The 16,276-nt window shown below is 39.8% G+C and overlaps 1 protein-coding gene across 1 annotated transcript in view; it reads left to right on the top strand.

The window, feature by feature from the left end:
- hydin (HYDIN axonemal central pair apparatus protein) overlaps positions 1-16,276 on the top strand; it is a 122,018-nt gene that overhangs the window by 3,495 nt on the left and 102,247 nt on the right. Inside the window, exons 4-7 of the mRNA XM_078168198.1 lie at positions 1,220-1,339; positions 1,742-1,876; positions 4,477-4,676; positions 4,928-5,052. Of these exons, the coding sequence (XP_078024324.1) occupies positions 1,220-1,339; positions 1,742-1,876; positions 4,477-4,676; positions 4,928-5,052 (580 nt within the window). The remainder of the gene's footprint in view (positions 1-1,219; positions 1,340-1,741; positions 1,877-4,476; positions 4,677-4,927; positions 5,053-16,276) is intronic.

The following is a 16,276-nucleotide window of genomic DNA, read 5'->3' as shown; positions in this document are numbered from 1 at the left end:
GATATATAATAAGGTATATAAAACTTCTTCTAACAAAATGTTCCCAGTGGTGCTGAAAGTGTACTTTTACTGTAACATTGGAGCATTTGTACTGTAGACACACACTTAAGCACAGTTGCCATACTTAGTTTAACAGTTGAGTCAGGTGTGAGATCAAATGGACTGAACCTATATGTGAATTAATAGATATATCTTAATACAATGGATATTGGTGACTTTTTGTAAGGGTAGATGAGACTACAAAAAAGACACCAACATTCAAACATCTCATTATTTCATCATTAATCCCCTGCATTCAGAACATGTGCTGTCTGCTAAGGTCATTTACATTGTACCAAAGTTGCTTCCCCTTAGTCAGCAGGCACTAATTGATGGGCAAAGGGCAACCAATGTGACTGAATGCTCTGTACTTTTAGAGTCAGAATTTAACAGAGGGGGGGCTTGGAGCAAAATACCATCAAAAGTTTGTGAAATGTCTATGAAATTAATAAATGCCCCCTCATCATAATTAGAAGGAGCCATTTTTGCATCTCACCCTGTTCACATTTTTGTTGACTTGTCAGATATGCTAATGTGAATCCAAATAACCCCCACTGTGGGCCACTGCAGGTGACCAGTGGGAGCAATGACCAGTAGGATCTTTTTATGTCATCCTGAGAGCCACAAAATTGCACACTTTAATATACAGAGCAGTATTATTTTCTTTCTATGACTGGCAATGATAGAGGACAAATGAAACTCACTCAAGTTAATTCCAAGAGGCCATATCTTCTCGTACATATTATAAAGTCTTGGTTAAATTCTCTCCTCAAATTTGTTTAAATGTGTGTTCCTGAGCACTTTGCCAATATAATCTCTAATCTATCCATCTGACAGGTGTAGCAAATTCTCAAAAACGTCATTGGAGATTGCTTATGGCAGTGAAATGAACATTCGGTTAACTTGCACCAGCTCTGTTGGACATTCCTGCATCAGCATGCCAATGGCACGCTCCCTCAAAACTTGCAACGTGTGTCGCATTGTGTCGTGATAAAACTGCACATTTTAGAGAGGCCTTTTATTGTGACCACCCCAAGGCACACCTGTGTCATAATCCTGCTGTTTAATCAGGATCTTGATATACCACAGCTGCCAGGTGGATGGATTACCAATCATGTATCATGTTTTGTTTTTAGGAAAGAGTTATTTTATGCTTTGTGTGTCTGTGTGTGTGTTTTAGTTGTCCTTGGTGGATATTGATCATCCACTGTTCCAGCCCTACCCGTCTGAGCTAGTCTTCCAGAACTTCACTCCTGCACAGACCTACACGTTACCTCTACTTCTCTGCAACAATGACAAGGTGTGTAAATGAGTAACGAATAAATAAATAGTTACACTAACAACATGGCTGCTGAACCGATGTTTCAGTCATGATTAGTTGTGAAATGGAACAACAGGAACAGTTCAGCCTGAGCATAGCTTTGATCAAAGCAGGCGAAAAAAGTGTGTGTGTGTGTGTGTGTGTGTGTGTGTGTGTGTGTGTGTGTGAGTGAGAGAGAGTCATGGGGTGTGGGTTGTGTGTACAGAGAGAAGAATGATTGGAAAAGGTCATGGGGGATTGGTGGAGATTTATCACTGCAATTTGTACAAGAAACCATCAAGTAATAATGAATAAATCATCACTTGTGTGTACCTGGGTCCGTGTTTGTTGCTGTGTGGGGTTTGCAATTTCATAACGTTTGTAGGATGTTATTTTGTCAAGGTTTCACGACAAGTGAAGTTGGAGCTGGAGGACTCAGAGTATTTCCATGTGGTCGGTCCAGAGGATGCAGGTTGCAAGGTTGCACCAGGACTGTCTGCTACTTTCACTGTCATCTTCACCCCGCAGGAGAACAAGGTACTGGAGACAGAGGGCAGTTTGACTGCTCCATAGAATAATCATAAACAAAAGGCTAGATTTAGGGAATACAATGAAGTAACAAGGTAACCTGCACTTAAGAGGCTGATATAGAATTTAGATAAGATGATTTGATGAAGTTGTAATCAGGTCTGTAGGTAAGAAGAAGATAGGTTGTGGGTAAGAATGTGAAATTAACCACTCCTTGTGAAAACAATAATATAGCGAAATTACATAAATTAAATAGATAATATGAAATTAATGACAGCTGATACATCAAAATGGAAGCACTTACTTTGCATTCATATTCTGTGCACATATCTCTTGCAATGGCCAGTTTCAGAGTTAGAGGTAGAACGTTAAGGGTCAAGGGTCAGGCATTAGGTTACACTAGCACATCCTTTTGTCCACTGTTTTACTGATACTGCGGGAGAAAGTGAAACCTGAGAAGCAAAGGTCAACATGAAATGTAGTAACATTATATTAAAGGTAACATAATACCTCGTGTGTGTCATGACTGTTTGACAGTGGTCGCCACACTTAAAAGTTTTTAGCTTTTTAGATAGCTGACTCTAGGGATGGCAAAGAAGGTCACTCAGTGGGTCCACAGGCCAAAGATACTATTGCCATGGATTGCCATGAAATTTAGTACATTCATGCTCACCAAGGGATCAATCTTTATGACTTTGGTGATCACCTGAGTCTTCTCTGGCTGTACCATGAGGCTGATACAAGTGGCTTTTATTGAAATCTCTCAATCACTATAAGATGGATTGTTGTGAAATTTGGTTACAGACATTAATAACGCTCAGGGCCCAGCTGTTCAAAAGTTGAGCCTAGATCAGAATGATTTGGATTTGAAAAATCCCATGTTTTACTATCCAGGATCAGCTAATCCATCTTGCTTTTGTGCCAGTTTTTCAATGCCACATTGGACTGGATCACCCTGATCCAGATAGACTTTTCAAGATTACAAATTCTGTATGAACAGTGCTCTAAATGAGACTGCCAACTATGTAAAGAACAACAGGTAGAGCAGCCAGTATGGGTCACTCTAAATGTTTTTATTTAAGAAGACATAAAACGGTGTGGGGGATGCTATTTTTAAGAAAATCCTTCATGACTATGTCATTACAATCAATATAAAGTGATGAATGAAAGTTAAAATTAAAGTAATAATCCGAAGATTTTCATTTTAATAAACGCATGTTAAGTCACTATCTTTTCCGTGGTGAAAAGATCAATGGTGATTGAGCCTATGGCCCTCTGATGAAAGTTTGCAGTGTAACGAACTGGCTGTCTGTGGTGACATTCCTGGGAAAACTCTATATGCGGTACACAGTCATTAATTATATGCTCTCACACTGTATGCTGTAGTAACCCTTTCAACTCACCAGCTGCACAGCTCATAGAATGAGCTGATAGAAATAAATTCACCAGCCAATAAACACATTGCAATTACCGCTTATTGCCATGAATGCTGCCAAAGAGAATGAGATGGAAATCTTCGAGATTGTAACTTCAGATAATTTTTGTTTGATATTGACAGCTATTTGGAGGATTATTTTATGGGGACAAAATCCTTTATCTATTGCTTTTTTCTTTTTTTTTTACTTCACTGTACTGAAAGACTTAATAGGTAGCCTAATGTCTACTTTATCCACTTTAACACTGTAGCGGTTAAACAAATCAAGTGCAAAATATAAATAAATGTGGATGTCTTTGACTAATTTAAAAGTTTTATTACTTTTTGTTCCTGGAAACCATCCTGAATCTGACCTTTAGCTTGCATCAGGATAATCCTATTTTTTTTTTTTTTTTGTATCAAAGGTATTCTAGTTCTACTGAAAAACTTTTGTACAACACATGCTGAAGGTTTAAGCTAGATTAAAACCGAGACTTTCTTACATGATCTAATCTGATTTCAGAATCCTTTTCTTCTCTCGCACAACCCGTTTTCAAGATTTGATCCAACTGATCACCGAAATCCAATCAATTACTTTTGGACTACTGGGCCCTGTGCTCAGGACGGATGGTATTAACTTATATCCTCTGACTATTCATCTAGTATCATCATCAGGTTAAACCTTTATTTTTTTTAAACACTGATTTATGGCAAAATACCTGCAAAACTAATAAAATTCCTCAGCTATACTTTGTGTTTAATGCTTATTAGCAAATATTAGCTACACCCTCAACTAAGATGGTGAATAAGGTAAAACATTAAACCTGCTAAACATCCATGCACTAGTGCTGTTATTGTGAGCACGCTGATTTTAGCATTTAGCTCAAAGCCTCGCTGTGCCTACACATAGCCTCAAAGAGTTGTAGCGTTTTGTTCTTGCTGGTTTTGTGGTAGTAGTATACAAACATGTTACAGTAGAGAATACCAATATCAATGGTTTTGTAGCTAATTTACTAAAAAATCAGTGTGTGTGTGTGTGTGTGTGTGTGTGTGTGTGTGTGTGTGTTTGTGCTTGTGTTTCCGTCCAGGACTAATTTTGATGACAGGCGAGTGGCTCATCATCACCTAACAAATACATAAAAAATACGTGTGGAGCTTGTTTGTTTGACACATTTTTCTCATTTTGTCCATGCAGGACTACCACCACAGACTGGTTTGTGTGACAGAGAGGGAGCGGTTCGAGGTCCCAATCCGTGCTGTTGGGCCACGTGCCATTCTTGATTTTCGTGATGAGCTCCATTTACCTGTCTGTCCTGTGAAAGCCTCCACAGAGAGGACCCACCTAGTCCGCAACATAGGAAGCAGCAAGGCCAAGTTCAATCTAGACACACAGAGGTGAGTGTCACTACAGTAAGGGTTTTTGTCTACTCTCTTCTAGTGACTCTAGAACTATATTATTGTCCTTGGTGATAAGCACACATTTCATTAACGTTTACAGTAATTCCTATTGATTACAATTAAAGGTTTTATTGAACATTTGGGGTTCCTCTGCCAGTTTCTAAAAGAACATTGAATCTTGGCTGTTATTAAATGCTGAGCCTTAACATCTTTTCCACCCTGTGAAATTCTTTTCTTTTTTATTCCAGCCCTTTCTCAGTGGCGCCCTCCTGTGGGACTCTTGATGTAGGCGAGTGCATGCAGGTGACTGTGGAATTCAAACCCATGACTGTAGGAGACCACAGCCAGGACCTGCTTTTGCGCTACCACACCGGTGAGAAAAATCCAACCATCTGAAAATATACAAAACTCCAAAACTGTAAGCAAGCAGATGGTACAAATAACCAAAATACGTTATGACCACAGCATCTGATAAAGCTAGTGTCAGTTGTACAGTCACAAGATTTCTCAGTTTCCCAGAGCTGTAGTTAAATATTCATATTTTCATGAGAATTACCTTGTTGTAGCTCGTCTCTCATCAGCTGTAATTTTTTTTTCAACAGAGCATTTTTCAGAAACTCAGTTCTAGTATGGTCTAGAGGTGATTTTTTTTGAGTGAGTTTTCAGATGTTCCCTCTCTTATTTGTCAGAATGGGTTTCTCAATCTGTCTGTCCTCTTGTGAAATATTGTGTCACATAAATAGATTTCATTTGGCCTGATCAAAGTTTGAAGATAGCATCAATGTCACTTTTTTCTTTTCTAACACACAAATATGCACACACATCATGAACCCATACAGTCAAACTACAAACTGTAAAAAAAAAGTGTTGCCTCAACAAAGTACATTGTCTCATATCTATTACTGCATGGCCCACACATGCACACACGTACATACAACACACACACACACACACACACACACAAAACAATGGCTACTGTAGTTTCCTTTGTGTAACTCAGGGTTTGATGGCATTCACTTTTGTCGGACATGAAGACCCTTTGTTTCATTCTGTACGTCTAATATTATTGCATGTGTGTGTTTCACAGTCAGTGTCTTTTTCACATACACAGTCAGTGTTTTCCATCCTCAGACCTATGTGTAACAGCCCGGCACAATTACCCCAAGCTTGTTCAAATAACTGTGTATTGTCTCTTTTCTATTTATGTTCTTTTCGCTGCTTGATTTCAGCCCTAATAGGCTGTGTGTATAACTATGGCCTGATCCACACAGACAGTGGTATTTTTGAAAATGGGGTTTTCCCCTCCTCTGGTCTAAAAACAAAATTCTCATTCACACAGGCACTGCTATAAAAAAAGCTCATGTCAAATGAAAACATAAAACATAATTGGAGCACTGTCAGGTGCAAACAACTGCAAACAAGGTAAATTATGACTCTTTCTATTATGAATTTTTGATACCTGGAGGTTTTACATTTAGTTTTAATTATTTAAATCTTTCCTCGAGCCAAGAAAAACGATTTAAAAATCTCTGACGTCATCACAATGAGAAGTCTGTGAGCTGAGCGGAAACTCTAGGGTGAAGCCAGCCGGAGAAACACTACTGTACATATTTGTGGAAGTAAACCTGGAAGCCGTATGTGTCAAGCGAGCAACTCCATTGGACTGAATAGGCATCATCTTGGGGTCTGGTATCTAGTTATTATTATTATACATCTATGATTCTCTGTTTCTCAATATAATGGAAGAGTAACTGCACATTTTATGTATAAACATGTAAGAAGTCTTGTTATCAAGGTTAGAGGCAGCACTATTTTGGTCACATCCGCCATTGCACAAAGTGTTGCCTCATTTGTGAGGCTTCATAAAGGAGATAACACAGCACACCACATCTCAAGTCAAAAACTCAATTTTCACTGTCTACACATTAACACATTAACACTGAAAACTGAGTTTCTGGATTTATTCTGGATGGAGTTTTACAAAAGATTTGTTTCAGTGACCTAAAAACCAGTTTGCGTGTGGACAAAAGGCCAAAACACAGAGAAAAATTTACAATTTCAGATACCCCTGTGTACATGTGAACAAGACCTGCATTTGCTTGGCTGGTTTTGGATTCAGAGAGGTCCTTAAACCTTGGATGTAGTGGATGAGTAGATACTAACAAGGTACTTCGGAGCTTGTGTGTGTGTTTGTGTCCACTTGGGGCCATGAAGCCAAAGGTGACATAACTAATGGTAATGAGAGGAGAATCTATAACATCCTTAGGGAACTGGGCTGTGAACAGGGTGGGAGTTTAGCCTATGATGGGCTGTGTTGTATTGTATATACTGCTCAGTGCAGCTTTCTCTGAGAGCCTATTACTTCTCCTCTCCTCTCCTCTCCTCTCCTCTCCTTGCCACTGCAAGCTCTGATTTCTTCTCAGATTACATCTTAATGGGCTTAGCATACACCAACCCACCACTACTGTATCTCTGTTGTTTCCTGCTGTAATAGTAGTGTTAGATTTGAAAATTGGGCAGACTGGCTACACCATTTGCAAATGACTACTCAAAACTTGATTATTTGCATTTTGAATCACACAGAAACTGGTGACTATCACTAACACACCATCGTGGCTGACAGCAGGATACTATTTTAGGTGTCTCTTGTAATCAGAAAACTCAGAACAATTAAATGTTGCCATTCCATGAACATAAATCACAAAGATGTTATTTTTGTGATAAAAATCAGCTCAGTGCAGTAAACTAATGAATCATAGAACAGTAATGGCGACTTCTTGTACTATTTATACCCTCTAAATTTGTATTTATTTTTTTTTGTAATTTCTGCTCTTCTGTGATAATCTTGTTACCAGTGTGAGTGATTCCTGGGCTCTACCTACAATTATACCTGTACTTGTAACAATTTTTTACACTTCCTAGTCACACGTTATTGTAGGGTAGCCGTGGTTGCACAATTAGCTAGACTCCTAAACATCAAAGGCAAATAGATGAAGCTTTTGACTTCTTCTGTCGACACACAAGGGGATCAATTAGAGGTTAAAGAAGAAAGTTGCTGGAAAACATCAGTGCATTGCAAGAGATAATTTAACTGGGGCTGGGCCTGTTGAAAATATATATTTTTTTTTACTTTAGCTCACACCTTACATACATTTAGAAAATGGTAAAATTTAATCACTTGGATGAATGGCAAACAATTAATGTTACCTTAAGAGAATACTTTCCCTGCAAAATGACCAGTTGTATATGAACTATCTCCATGTGCTACCTTGATTTTCTGAAAAAGAAGAAAAAAAAAAGTTCTTGCATGCCTCCACGGTGAATAAAGATTCCAAAAAAGTCAACATTCTTCATGAATTGAAGTCAATGGGAACCATGTTTAACAACAGCAAAACCATATCAAAACACCAGTCAACAAACTCTAACATGACTCATACAGTATAATCCAAGTCTTATTTATCTAGTGGAATGTTCAATGCTTCCCAAAAACATGCATTTTTTATAACACATTACAACATAAAACACTCATGCCTACAAGTAATCCACCCTGGGTGTGCCTAAGCAGGTGTGTATGAGCTCCGCTTGAGTAGAGTTCAAACGCACACACATGCTCAGGCATGCTGTTCAGCTGTGTCTGAGTCTGTTGGTACTGACGTGTTTTAAATCTTGATGTTTTGGCGAACATGCATGTGTTTGGGAAGTACTGAGTAACTGGATAAATGAGACTTTAATTATAGTAAGGGAGTTGTTTGCGAGTTTGCAAACTGATTTTTTGATATAGTTTTGCTGTTGTCAAATGAGGACCCCATTTAACTGATACACAAATGGTCATTTAGCAGGTGAAGTAATCTGGAACTTTCAATGCAAAACTACACCTTGCTACACCTTACAGCAAGGGTGTCTGATCTTTTTTGAATGAGGGCCAGCTGGTTCTCACATAACAAAAAAAAATCAACAAAAACCAAAACAATAACAACAACAAAAAACAATACACACACAAATGAGACAAATACAACAAATCTATCTTTTACAGGAAAAATAGTAAACTTTCCACCGCTCTTGAAAACAGCAGCCCTTGCTGGTGTCTTAATGCTTTTTTGCTGTGGCCATGTCTTCTACCTAGCAGGGAATGTGTGCTGCTAGGTAACTTGTTGGCTTGTTTACCATCCATTTGTGAAAACACATTAGTTCTGCCAGCATAGTTCCTACTTGGTGCATGTTTACAAACTGTACGATAGTCCTGCCATTGTGAGGTGAACGGAAAAAAATGCAAAATGAACTAGCTCAATTATCCAGTATTGTGTGTCAGACCACATATATTATATTTTGAAAGACAAGCCACAGGCCGTTTGAAATGGGTCCGAGGTCTGGACTTAAGACATGACTGTCTTACAGCAACTTTGCAAACTCGGCCCAGTTTGATGGTGTAGTTTGTTATGATGGTAAAAAAGCAATTAGTCTCACATTTCTTGTGCACTCCCAGCTATGTTAGTTGCTGAAAATAGCAAACACGACTGGCTAGGTTGATTAACCAAGGGGATTCTTCATCAGAATCAAATCAGCCTCACTCCTGACCCAAGCCGGCCACATCAAAGTCTCCTTTAAAGCTAATTTAAGCTCACCGCTCCCTATAAGTCGTCTAGGTAGAATAATCCCATGGTGTTAAACAAATATGATAGAACGTCTGTGTACTGTGCAGAGAAAAGAAAGACTTGAGTTCACCCTTAGCTATACATCACTTGGGTGGATATTATACGGTGCAGCTTACTGTGAAGCACTGTGTGTGTGTGTGTCTGTGTGTGTGTGTGTGTGTGTGTGTGTGTGTGTGTGCGCGTGTGCGCACGTGTGTGCGTGCGTGTGTGCGTGTGTGTGTGTGTGTGTGTGTGTGTGAGGGAAAATTCAGTAGCATGCTGACACGACAGTCATTCTGTTATCAGTAGTAGTCCTGAAACTCGACCAAGGCAAAGTCATCTTGTGAAAAAACTGCCCGTTTATGATTGGATAATAGTGGATAAGAGCTAAACTGTTCCGACTTCAGATTTGTATTCATCCAGTGTGAGTTTATCATTTAATTATTGTGATGCAGTTCCCAAGAGCAGAGAATGACCTGATAAAATATTTATGTATAGCTTTTTAATGATGATTGTTTTGATTAAAAAACTTCAGGATCTATAGAATAAATATCTGCCGGTTGATGAGTGTTTTGTTTTTCATTTTTTGTGTATTGAAAAAGTATTCAATATTTTTTTTACCTGTGTGCGTGACCTTAAAGGAGCAGGGATGCTGACTGGCTACGTAAACAGGCAGGTCTGCTGAAGGAGTGGCAACAGTAACGGCGCTTGACGGCATTAAGCTTTTATAATGGGAGGGCCAGCCCAGGTCCAGAACACCACTTACAGCCCATCAAGAGACTATCATTTTTAATTTAGCACCTTTCCCTGTCTGCCTCACGCTCATATATGTTTCAGGTCAGCATGCTGCAAAAGGCTTCACTCTGCTGAGGGGCCGCCGGAGACTTCAGCATAAGCTGGCTGACTTTGCCTGTGTGTGCATGTGTGTCTTAGTGTGTTGCGTGTCAATTTGCATGTAGTGCTCAACGCTGATACACAATGCATGTTTATTTCCTGTTGTCAGTTAAAAGCCAGTGCAGCTTTGAATGATAATAGTTTGCTCAGCTCGCTTGTTTTTCACAGTGGTGTGTTAGAGAATCCTTGTTCTGTCTTGAAAGTGAGCAGAGTCTGTGCTGCTCCAGTAACCCCCCTCCCTCTGTCACACACACATACACACACACCCCTCTCCTCTGTCACTGCTGCTGATTTAAATGAAAAGACGGACAGCTCTTAGGGAGCGCTGAGGCATCTGCTTTGACAGGGCTATAGCACCAAGGGGACTTCAGCACAGCAGCCTTTTAGAAAAGCGGTACACTCACACACACAAACAGCAAGCAGCTGCACACGAACAAACACACACCCAAAAGTACAAGCACGTGTGTCCACACACTCCATACACACATGTACTGCAGAGCTGCTGTTTGTGCCGTAATCAAAGGTAGCTGAGGGGGCTGAGAAGTTCTCTCGCTGTGTACATAGAGAAATTATGGGAAGAGAAAGCGGGCGGGGGGAAGGACGGGGTGGTGGACAGCCATGATGAAAGCTTAGCAATAAGCTGCAGCTCTCCCTGCCTGTCAGCTGCTGTCATAGCATCCGGATGCTGGGAGATAATTGCTTTTTCTCTCTGTGTTCCCCAATTCTTCTTTCCCTCTCCCTCATTTCCTTCTATCACTCATCCTCTGTCCTCTCTGTTGTCTTTTCTCTCTACTTCTCCTCCTGATGATATCTCACAGCTTCTGCTAGTCTTTCTTGTGGTGAAAGCAAAGACCTGTGGAACTGTGCCAGGCAATATTCCCTCTTTCTGCCTCCAGGTACATGATGAAAATCTCAGTGATAATTGGACCACTGGAAGCAAACGCGAGCTCTCCCTGAATTCTGATACATGTTTTTACTGTATGGCATGTATGGTCATTGTATAGATTTTAACCAGTGTACTTCATTCTTCATAGTCTGCCTTGTTTTTTTCCCCTCAACTAGGATTAGGGTCAATTTGTTGTTGATGCATCTGAAAGCTAAATAAGTCACACTGGGAGAGTTTTACTTCTTCTGAGGCTTTCATGTTACTCAGAAATGAGGTATCTCAGGTCCCAATTAATCACTTGTGCTCACTCGTGTACAAGCCCAGGCAGAGATGGATTAAAACCTCTCCAATGCAGTCAGCACTGAGCAGGTCTTGAAACCTAATGGGTTGGCTTCTCTTATGAAAATTCAACACATCTGCTTATTATTTTGGAGGACAAATCTCGTGGAAACAGTCAGTGCTTTGGTTGATTCATTGAGTCTTACTTCACTTCTCTCGTGGCTTCATTGATTTATTGGCCAGGTCCCTTGAGAAAGAAAGGTCCTTGATCTCAGCTGGACTGTTCTTGCTTAGTAAAGGATGACTGAAGAAAGCAAATAATATACCTGTTATTGTACAGTAAATGTGGAGCACACCAGTGTGGTGGAAGCCGCGCATTCCCAAGCGCCCATTTTTCAGGGCGTGATGGCTGCGATTTGAGATAACCTGAGTTCAACTTTTGGAATTCGGCAGCGCGCACCACATGTCATGTGACAAGGAACAACCAGTCATAGCCGATAGATGTCTTTGCAAGAAGTTGATCATTTTAGTGCAGGGCTGCCAGAGCTTTACATCTGTCCCACGGACGATATGCCAATACACTTATAAACAGCACCTGAAGAAGATCAGCTCTGCACCCAAGATTTCAGGTAAACTGGCTATGGTACCGTGCTTGTTGAGGTTACTTAGCAACCTCGGATGCGACCTGCTGCCCACGCTTAAAAGCTGGCACAAAAAAGGCACAGAAGTAGCGCCCAGCACCCGACCTTGAGTTTTCAATTAAAAATTAAAATTAATTAAAAATGCAGCATGTGTACAGCCCCATAAACAGGTAGTTAGCCTAACACAAAGAAGGTCTAGAGCAGGGGTTGACAACCTTTACTATCAAAAGAGCCATCCAAAACATGTTTGAGCCTTTTAATGAAGGTAACATTGCCTATTAAGTGCAAATTAGCCTATCATTATTACTAATAGGTCTAAATGAGCATTTATTAATATATTTTTCCATAAGGAAGTGGATACTCTTACTATTTATGTTTTTTTGGTACTTAAAATTTGTAGTGTTGGCAGTGAAAGGAAACAAATCCAACCACACCCTTTTTCGAAAGACTACCTCTTTTTTGGATTTGTAATCCATAGCCAGCCCAGCGAGGGAGACTCAAGAATAGCCACCTCCATTGAGGTTTGGCCATAGACTTAAAAAATAATGGAAATAGCTATCGTGACATCGCCCATTGGTTTGTGGACTCCCCTTGAGTTTGGCATTATGGCCATTTTGGTTTTTGGGAATCAGAAGTGACTATATTTGGCAAGAGGCTGGTGCTGTGGAGGAGGGAGGGGTGGATCTGACTGAGATGCCGAGGACACTATCAGTAGACAGTCTATCACTCAAAGCGGGCTGGCCTTAATTATGCATCACTTTAAGCCTTGATAAAACATAAACTGGTGAGTTATAAAAAAGGAGGGTTACCTACATTTAAATCAGTTGTGTAGCAGGTTTGGCCACCACACTGTTGAAAAATATTTAAAACAATAAAATATGATTTTGACAAATTCATCAGTAACAGCTTTTATATCAGCCAAAATCATAATGAGTAATTGCAGTATAGAATGATAAGCAAAACAAAAAGCTGGTAATATCCCCAAGTTCCTGGGAAAAAAGCCAAACAGACATTCCCCAAACAACCATCAACAAACCAGTAAACAAGCTGCTGATATCTTTATGTGGATGTGTATCACATGCGTGCATGAGGTACAAGTTTTACACCTGTATCATTTGTTAGCAAAAGTTAACAGTAAAACACTATTGTGCCACATGGCTCTTATGATAGTTACTCAGCATATGGTGGTTAAACACCAAATGTTAGCTTGAAAGTTTATTTTAATAGCTGTTAACAATATTAACAGCAACTATAAAAATGTGTAACACTCATTGATTGCAGACAAAGTCTCAGAATGTTATAGATATTTTGCCTGTACTGTACGGGGCACACACTAATATTTGAAGAAGAAACTGCTGTTGGTTTACTTGCCAACTGCAGGTCCAGAACTGCAGCCCTGAACCTGCTGGCATTGCAGCTTTGCAACTGGATGTGCTGCCATTTTGGGTGCTTTGCGTCAATGATACCGTGCCCTTGTTTATTTAAAAACTGTTGGGAGTCACATTAGTTCAAGTGCACTGGTGCAATTTCAGACCTCAAAATTTTTGCACAGTCAAGCTAGAGTCAAGTTTCTAATCCTCGGCCAAGAGCAAGTTTTTCACTCACCGTCCTGCAGAGCGACTATCAATCCTCCCAGTCAGTTGAATAAACCTGCATTCCGGAGCACTTGTAACTTGTAAATCATTTTGTTCACTTCCATTCAATTTTGTAAAGTAATTAATGGCAAGTCTCCACGGCTGTTTTGGCTGGAGACAAGCTTTGAAAAGCACAACAATCACAATTAAATGAAACACCCATTGGACTCATTGAGTTGCACTGTTTGCAAATGGGAAAATCCCCCATGTCACTCAGATCTCAGTTTTCATTTCTAATCATTTAATTGACCAAAGTATCTGTATTTTCACTTACGCTAGGGAAATGTAATACTGTATCAAAGAAATTATGAATCACAAAAATATGGAGAGGGAAACCCTATCATGTACAGAGTATTCAGAATTCAGACATCCCCTCATATTGTATCCAAAATATGAAAGATTTCCGTGTGTGTGTGTGTGTGTGTGTGTGTGTGTGTGTGTGTGTGTGTGGAGTGGGACGAGCTGGAAATTTGTCCTGGTATGAAAAATATAACCTCTGCAGGTATACAAATATAATTGCTCTCAGGATAAGCAGTGTGTCTCTACAAGCTAAAGCACCAGTCCTTATGATTTGAATGTAAACAAAAACTCATTGAATTTACATAAGCCCTTGTTCTTGGTGGCTTTATACAAAACCTTGTTTTGCATTTTATTTTTGTTGCTGCTTATTGTTGCGCTTTCTTTCAGTGTTGGAAGTGTGCACAGTGTGATGGTGGCACCTTGTTATTACCACAGAGACTCATTATATGTCCTGTATATCATGGAGGACTTTGTCTCTTGTGATTATGAAACTTACTCCAGAGAATCATACTGTGAAACTGTATTTTGTGTCGAGGGAAATCGTATTTATCCTAAATCTACTACATTGTGATCTAAACATTTCATATTCATTTTAGCCTGATGTATTTCATATTACTGCAGGCTTGGCAGCATAATAAAGTCAGTAGATTTGGATGCCAGTTATTCAGGATATTTTGAGAGCCATTTTAATCTCTTGTAAGGCCTTTTGATCCAGATCCAATCTTTCAAAGCTAGACTTTGCAGTTTGTCCTTGACTCCACTGTGAGTTTCTCCTCTATCCACTGCCCACATTAGGCCTGGGACTCTCAGAGGAGCAGCGGTGGCTGCTCAGCGGGTAGAATTGTTTTGTGCTAAGCAACACCCCGTTGAGTACTGTATGTGCAGTATCTAACTGTCTCTCCCTCATGCAACTACATCTTCAGGACAGTGCTTTAATTAATGCATTCAGTAATGCTAATCTTACAGTATTAAGTACAATCTTACATTGTACAGCAGGTAATTGATTTATTGATTCATTTATTGTTATATGCGTCACAGATTATAACCATTTGCCATGTTTTCAGTACATGGTATCAGTTTATTCCTGTGAGTCTGAAGATGCAACCTGTTCTCATTCCCAGGTTGTCAAATACTTATGCTTTGTCACGATCCTTGGTATCTCACAGCGACGCACAGGGCACCCTTTAGCGTCTCATTGTGGTGCATAGCTGAAATACATTGTAAGTGTCATGGTTAGGTTAAGGCAACATGACTGCTCGGTAAGGTTCAGAAAAAAGATCATGTTTAGATACGTATGTTTGTTACTTGATGTAGCCTACTGTGACGTAGATACATCATGTGAGTGACAGCAGTACACAAAAATGATATGTAAATTACGCAATGTTATGTTAAAACACTGTTGATTTTTGTTTTCACACGACACAAACTGTGATCTCCTGGGTGAAAGTCTGGTTTTGTTTGACCCATCCATCTCCTTGCCCTCCCGCCCTACGAGGACTTTCTTGCTTTTTGCGCTACCTCAGTTGCTCTCAGCGTTGTGTTGCCATGGATAAGTTGACACTGGAGTTAATTCAAAGCATGGTGCATCTCACAAAGATACAAAAGAGTGCCTTTGAAAGGCATGTGAAAAAATGTTGGTATTTGACAACCTGGGAATATGACTGGGCTGAAAGACATGTTGGCTTTAAAGGCCTAGACACACACATAATTGACATGAGACAGCTAGTGGCGAAGGAGGCCGACTGTTGCTTTGGCTCACAAGGTTAGGGTGAGGGCAAAGAAGTCATGGTTAGGGCTAGTACTAGTCGATCGCAGCACAGTAGGGAGAGACTACTGTGAAAAGAGACTTTATGGCTGTGTTTCCATGGACGAAGTGGATAAACAAGGCTGCACAGACACAGTGAAAATTGAATTATTTAACTTTTTTCAACTCATTTTTAGTTATAAAAATATGATGGGAACAATAATATGGTATTATGTATTCAGTATGTTATGGGAAAATAATACGAGTAGAGGAAGCACTGGTCAGTTTACGTCCTCTTTGGGCAGACATGTTTGACAGTGGAACTGAACATCTTCCAACTTAATGTGCAGTGATGTGGACTGAACAGCCACAATGGGTAACTGCAATCTGAGGTCTTGCTATTTGTCAGATACGATCTGAAAAATCTACAGAGAAGTGTGAAAAATAAAGTTTAGAGGAGTATGGAATTTTGATAGGGAAAATGAACAGGAGCCCTGTAAATACATGTACAAGTAGAAATAAATGCAGGCTCATCAGGGTACAGTTTTGTGGCTTCACAGTATTACACAAATTGTTTGATCTTGTTTT

This window comes from Epinephelus lanceolatus, chromosome 5 (assembly GCF_041903045.1).
Source record: "Epinephelus lanceolatus isolate andai-2023 chromosome 5, ASM4190304v1, whole genome shotgun sequence".
Classification (NCBI taxonomy): Eukaryota; Metazoa; Chordata; class Actinopteri; order Perciformes; family Serranidae; genus Epinephelus; species Epinephelus lanceolatus.
This window is presented reverse-complemented; position numbering and strand designations above follow the sequence as displayed.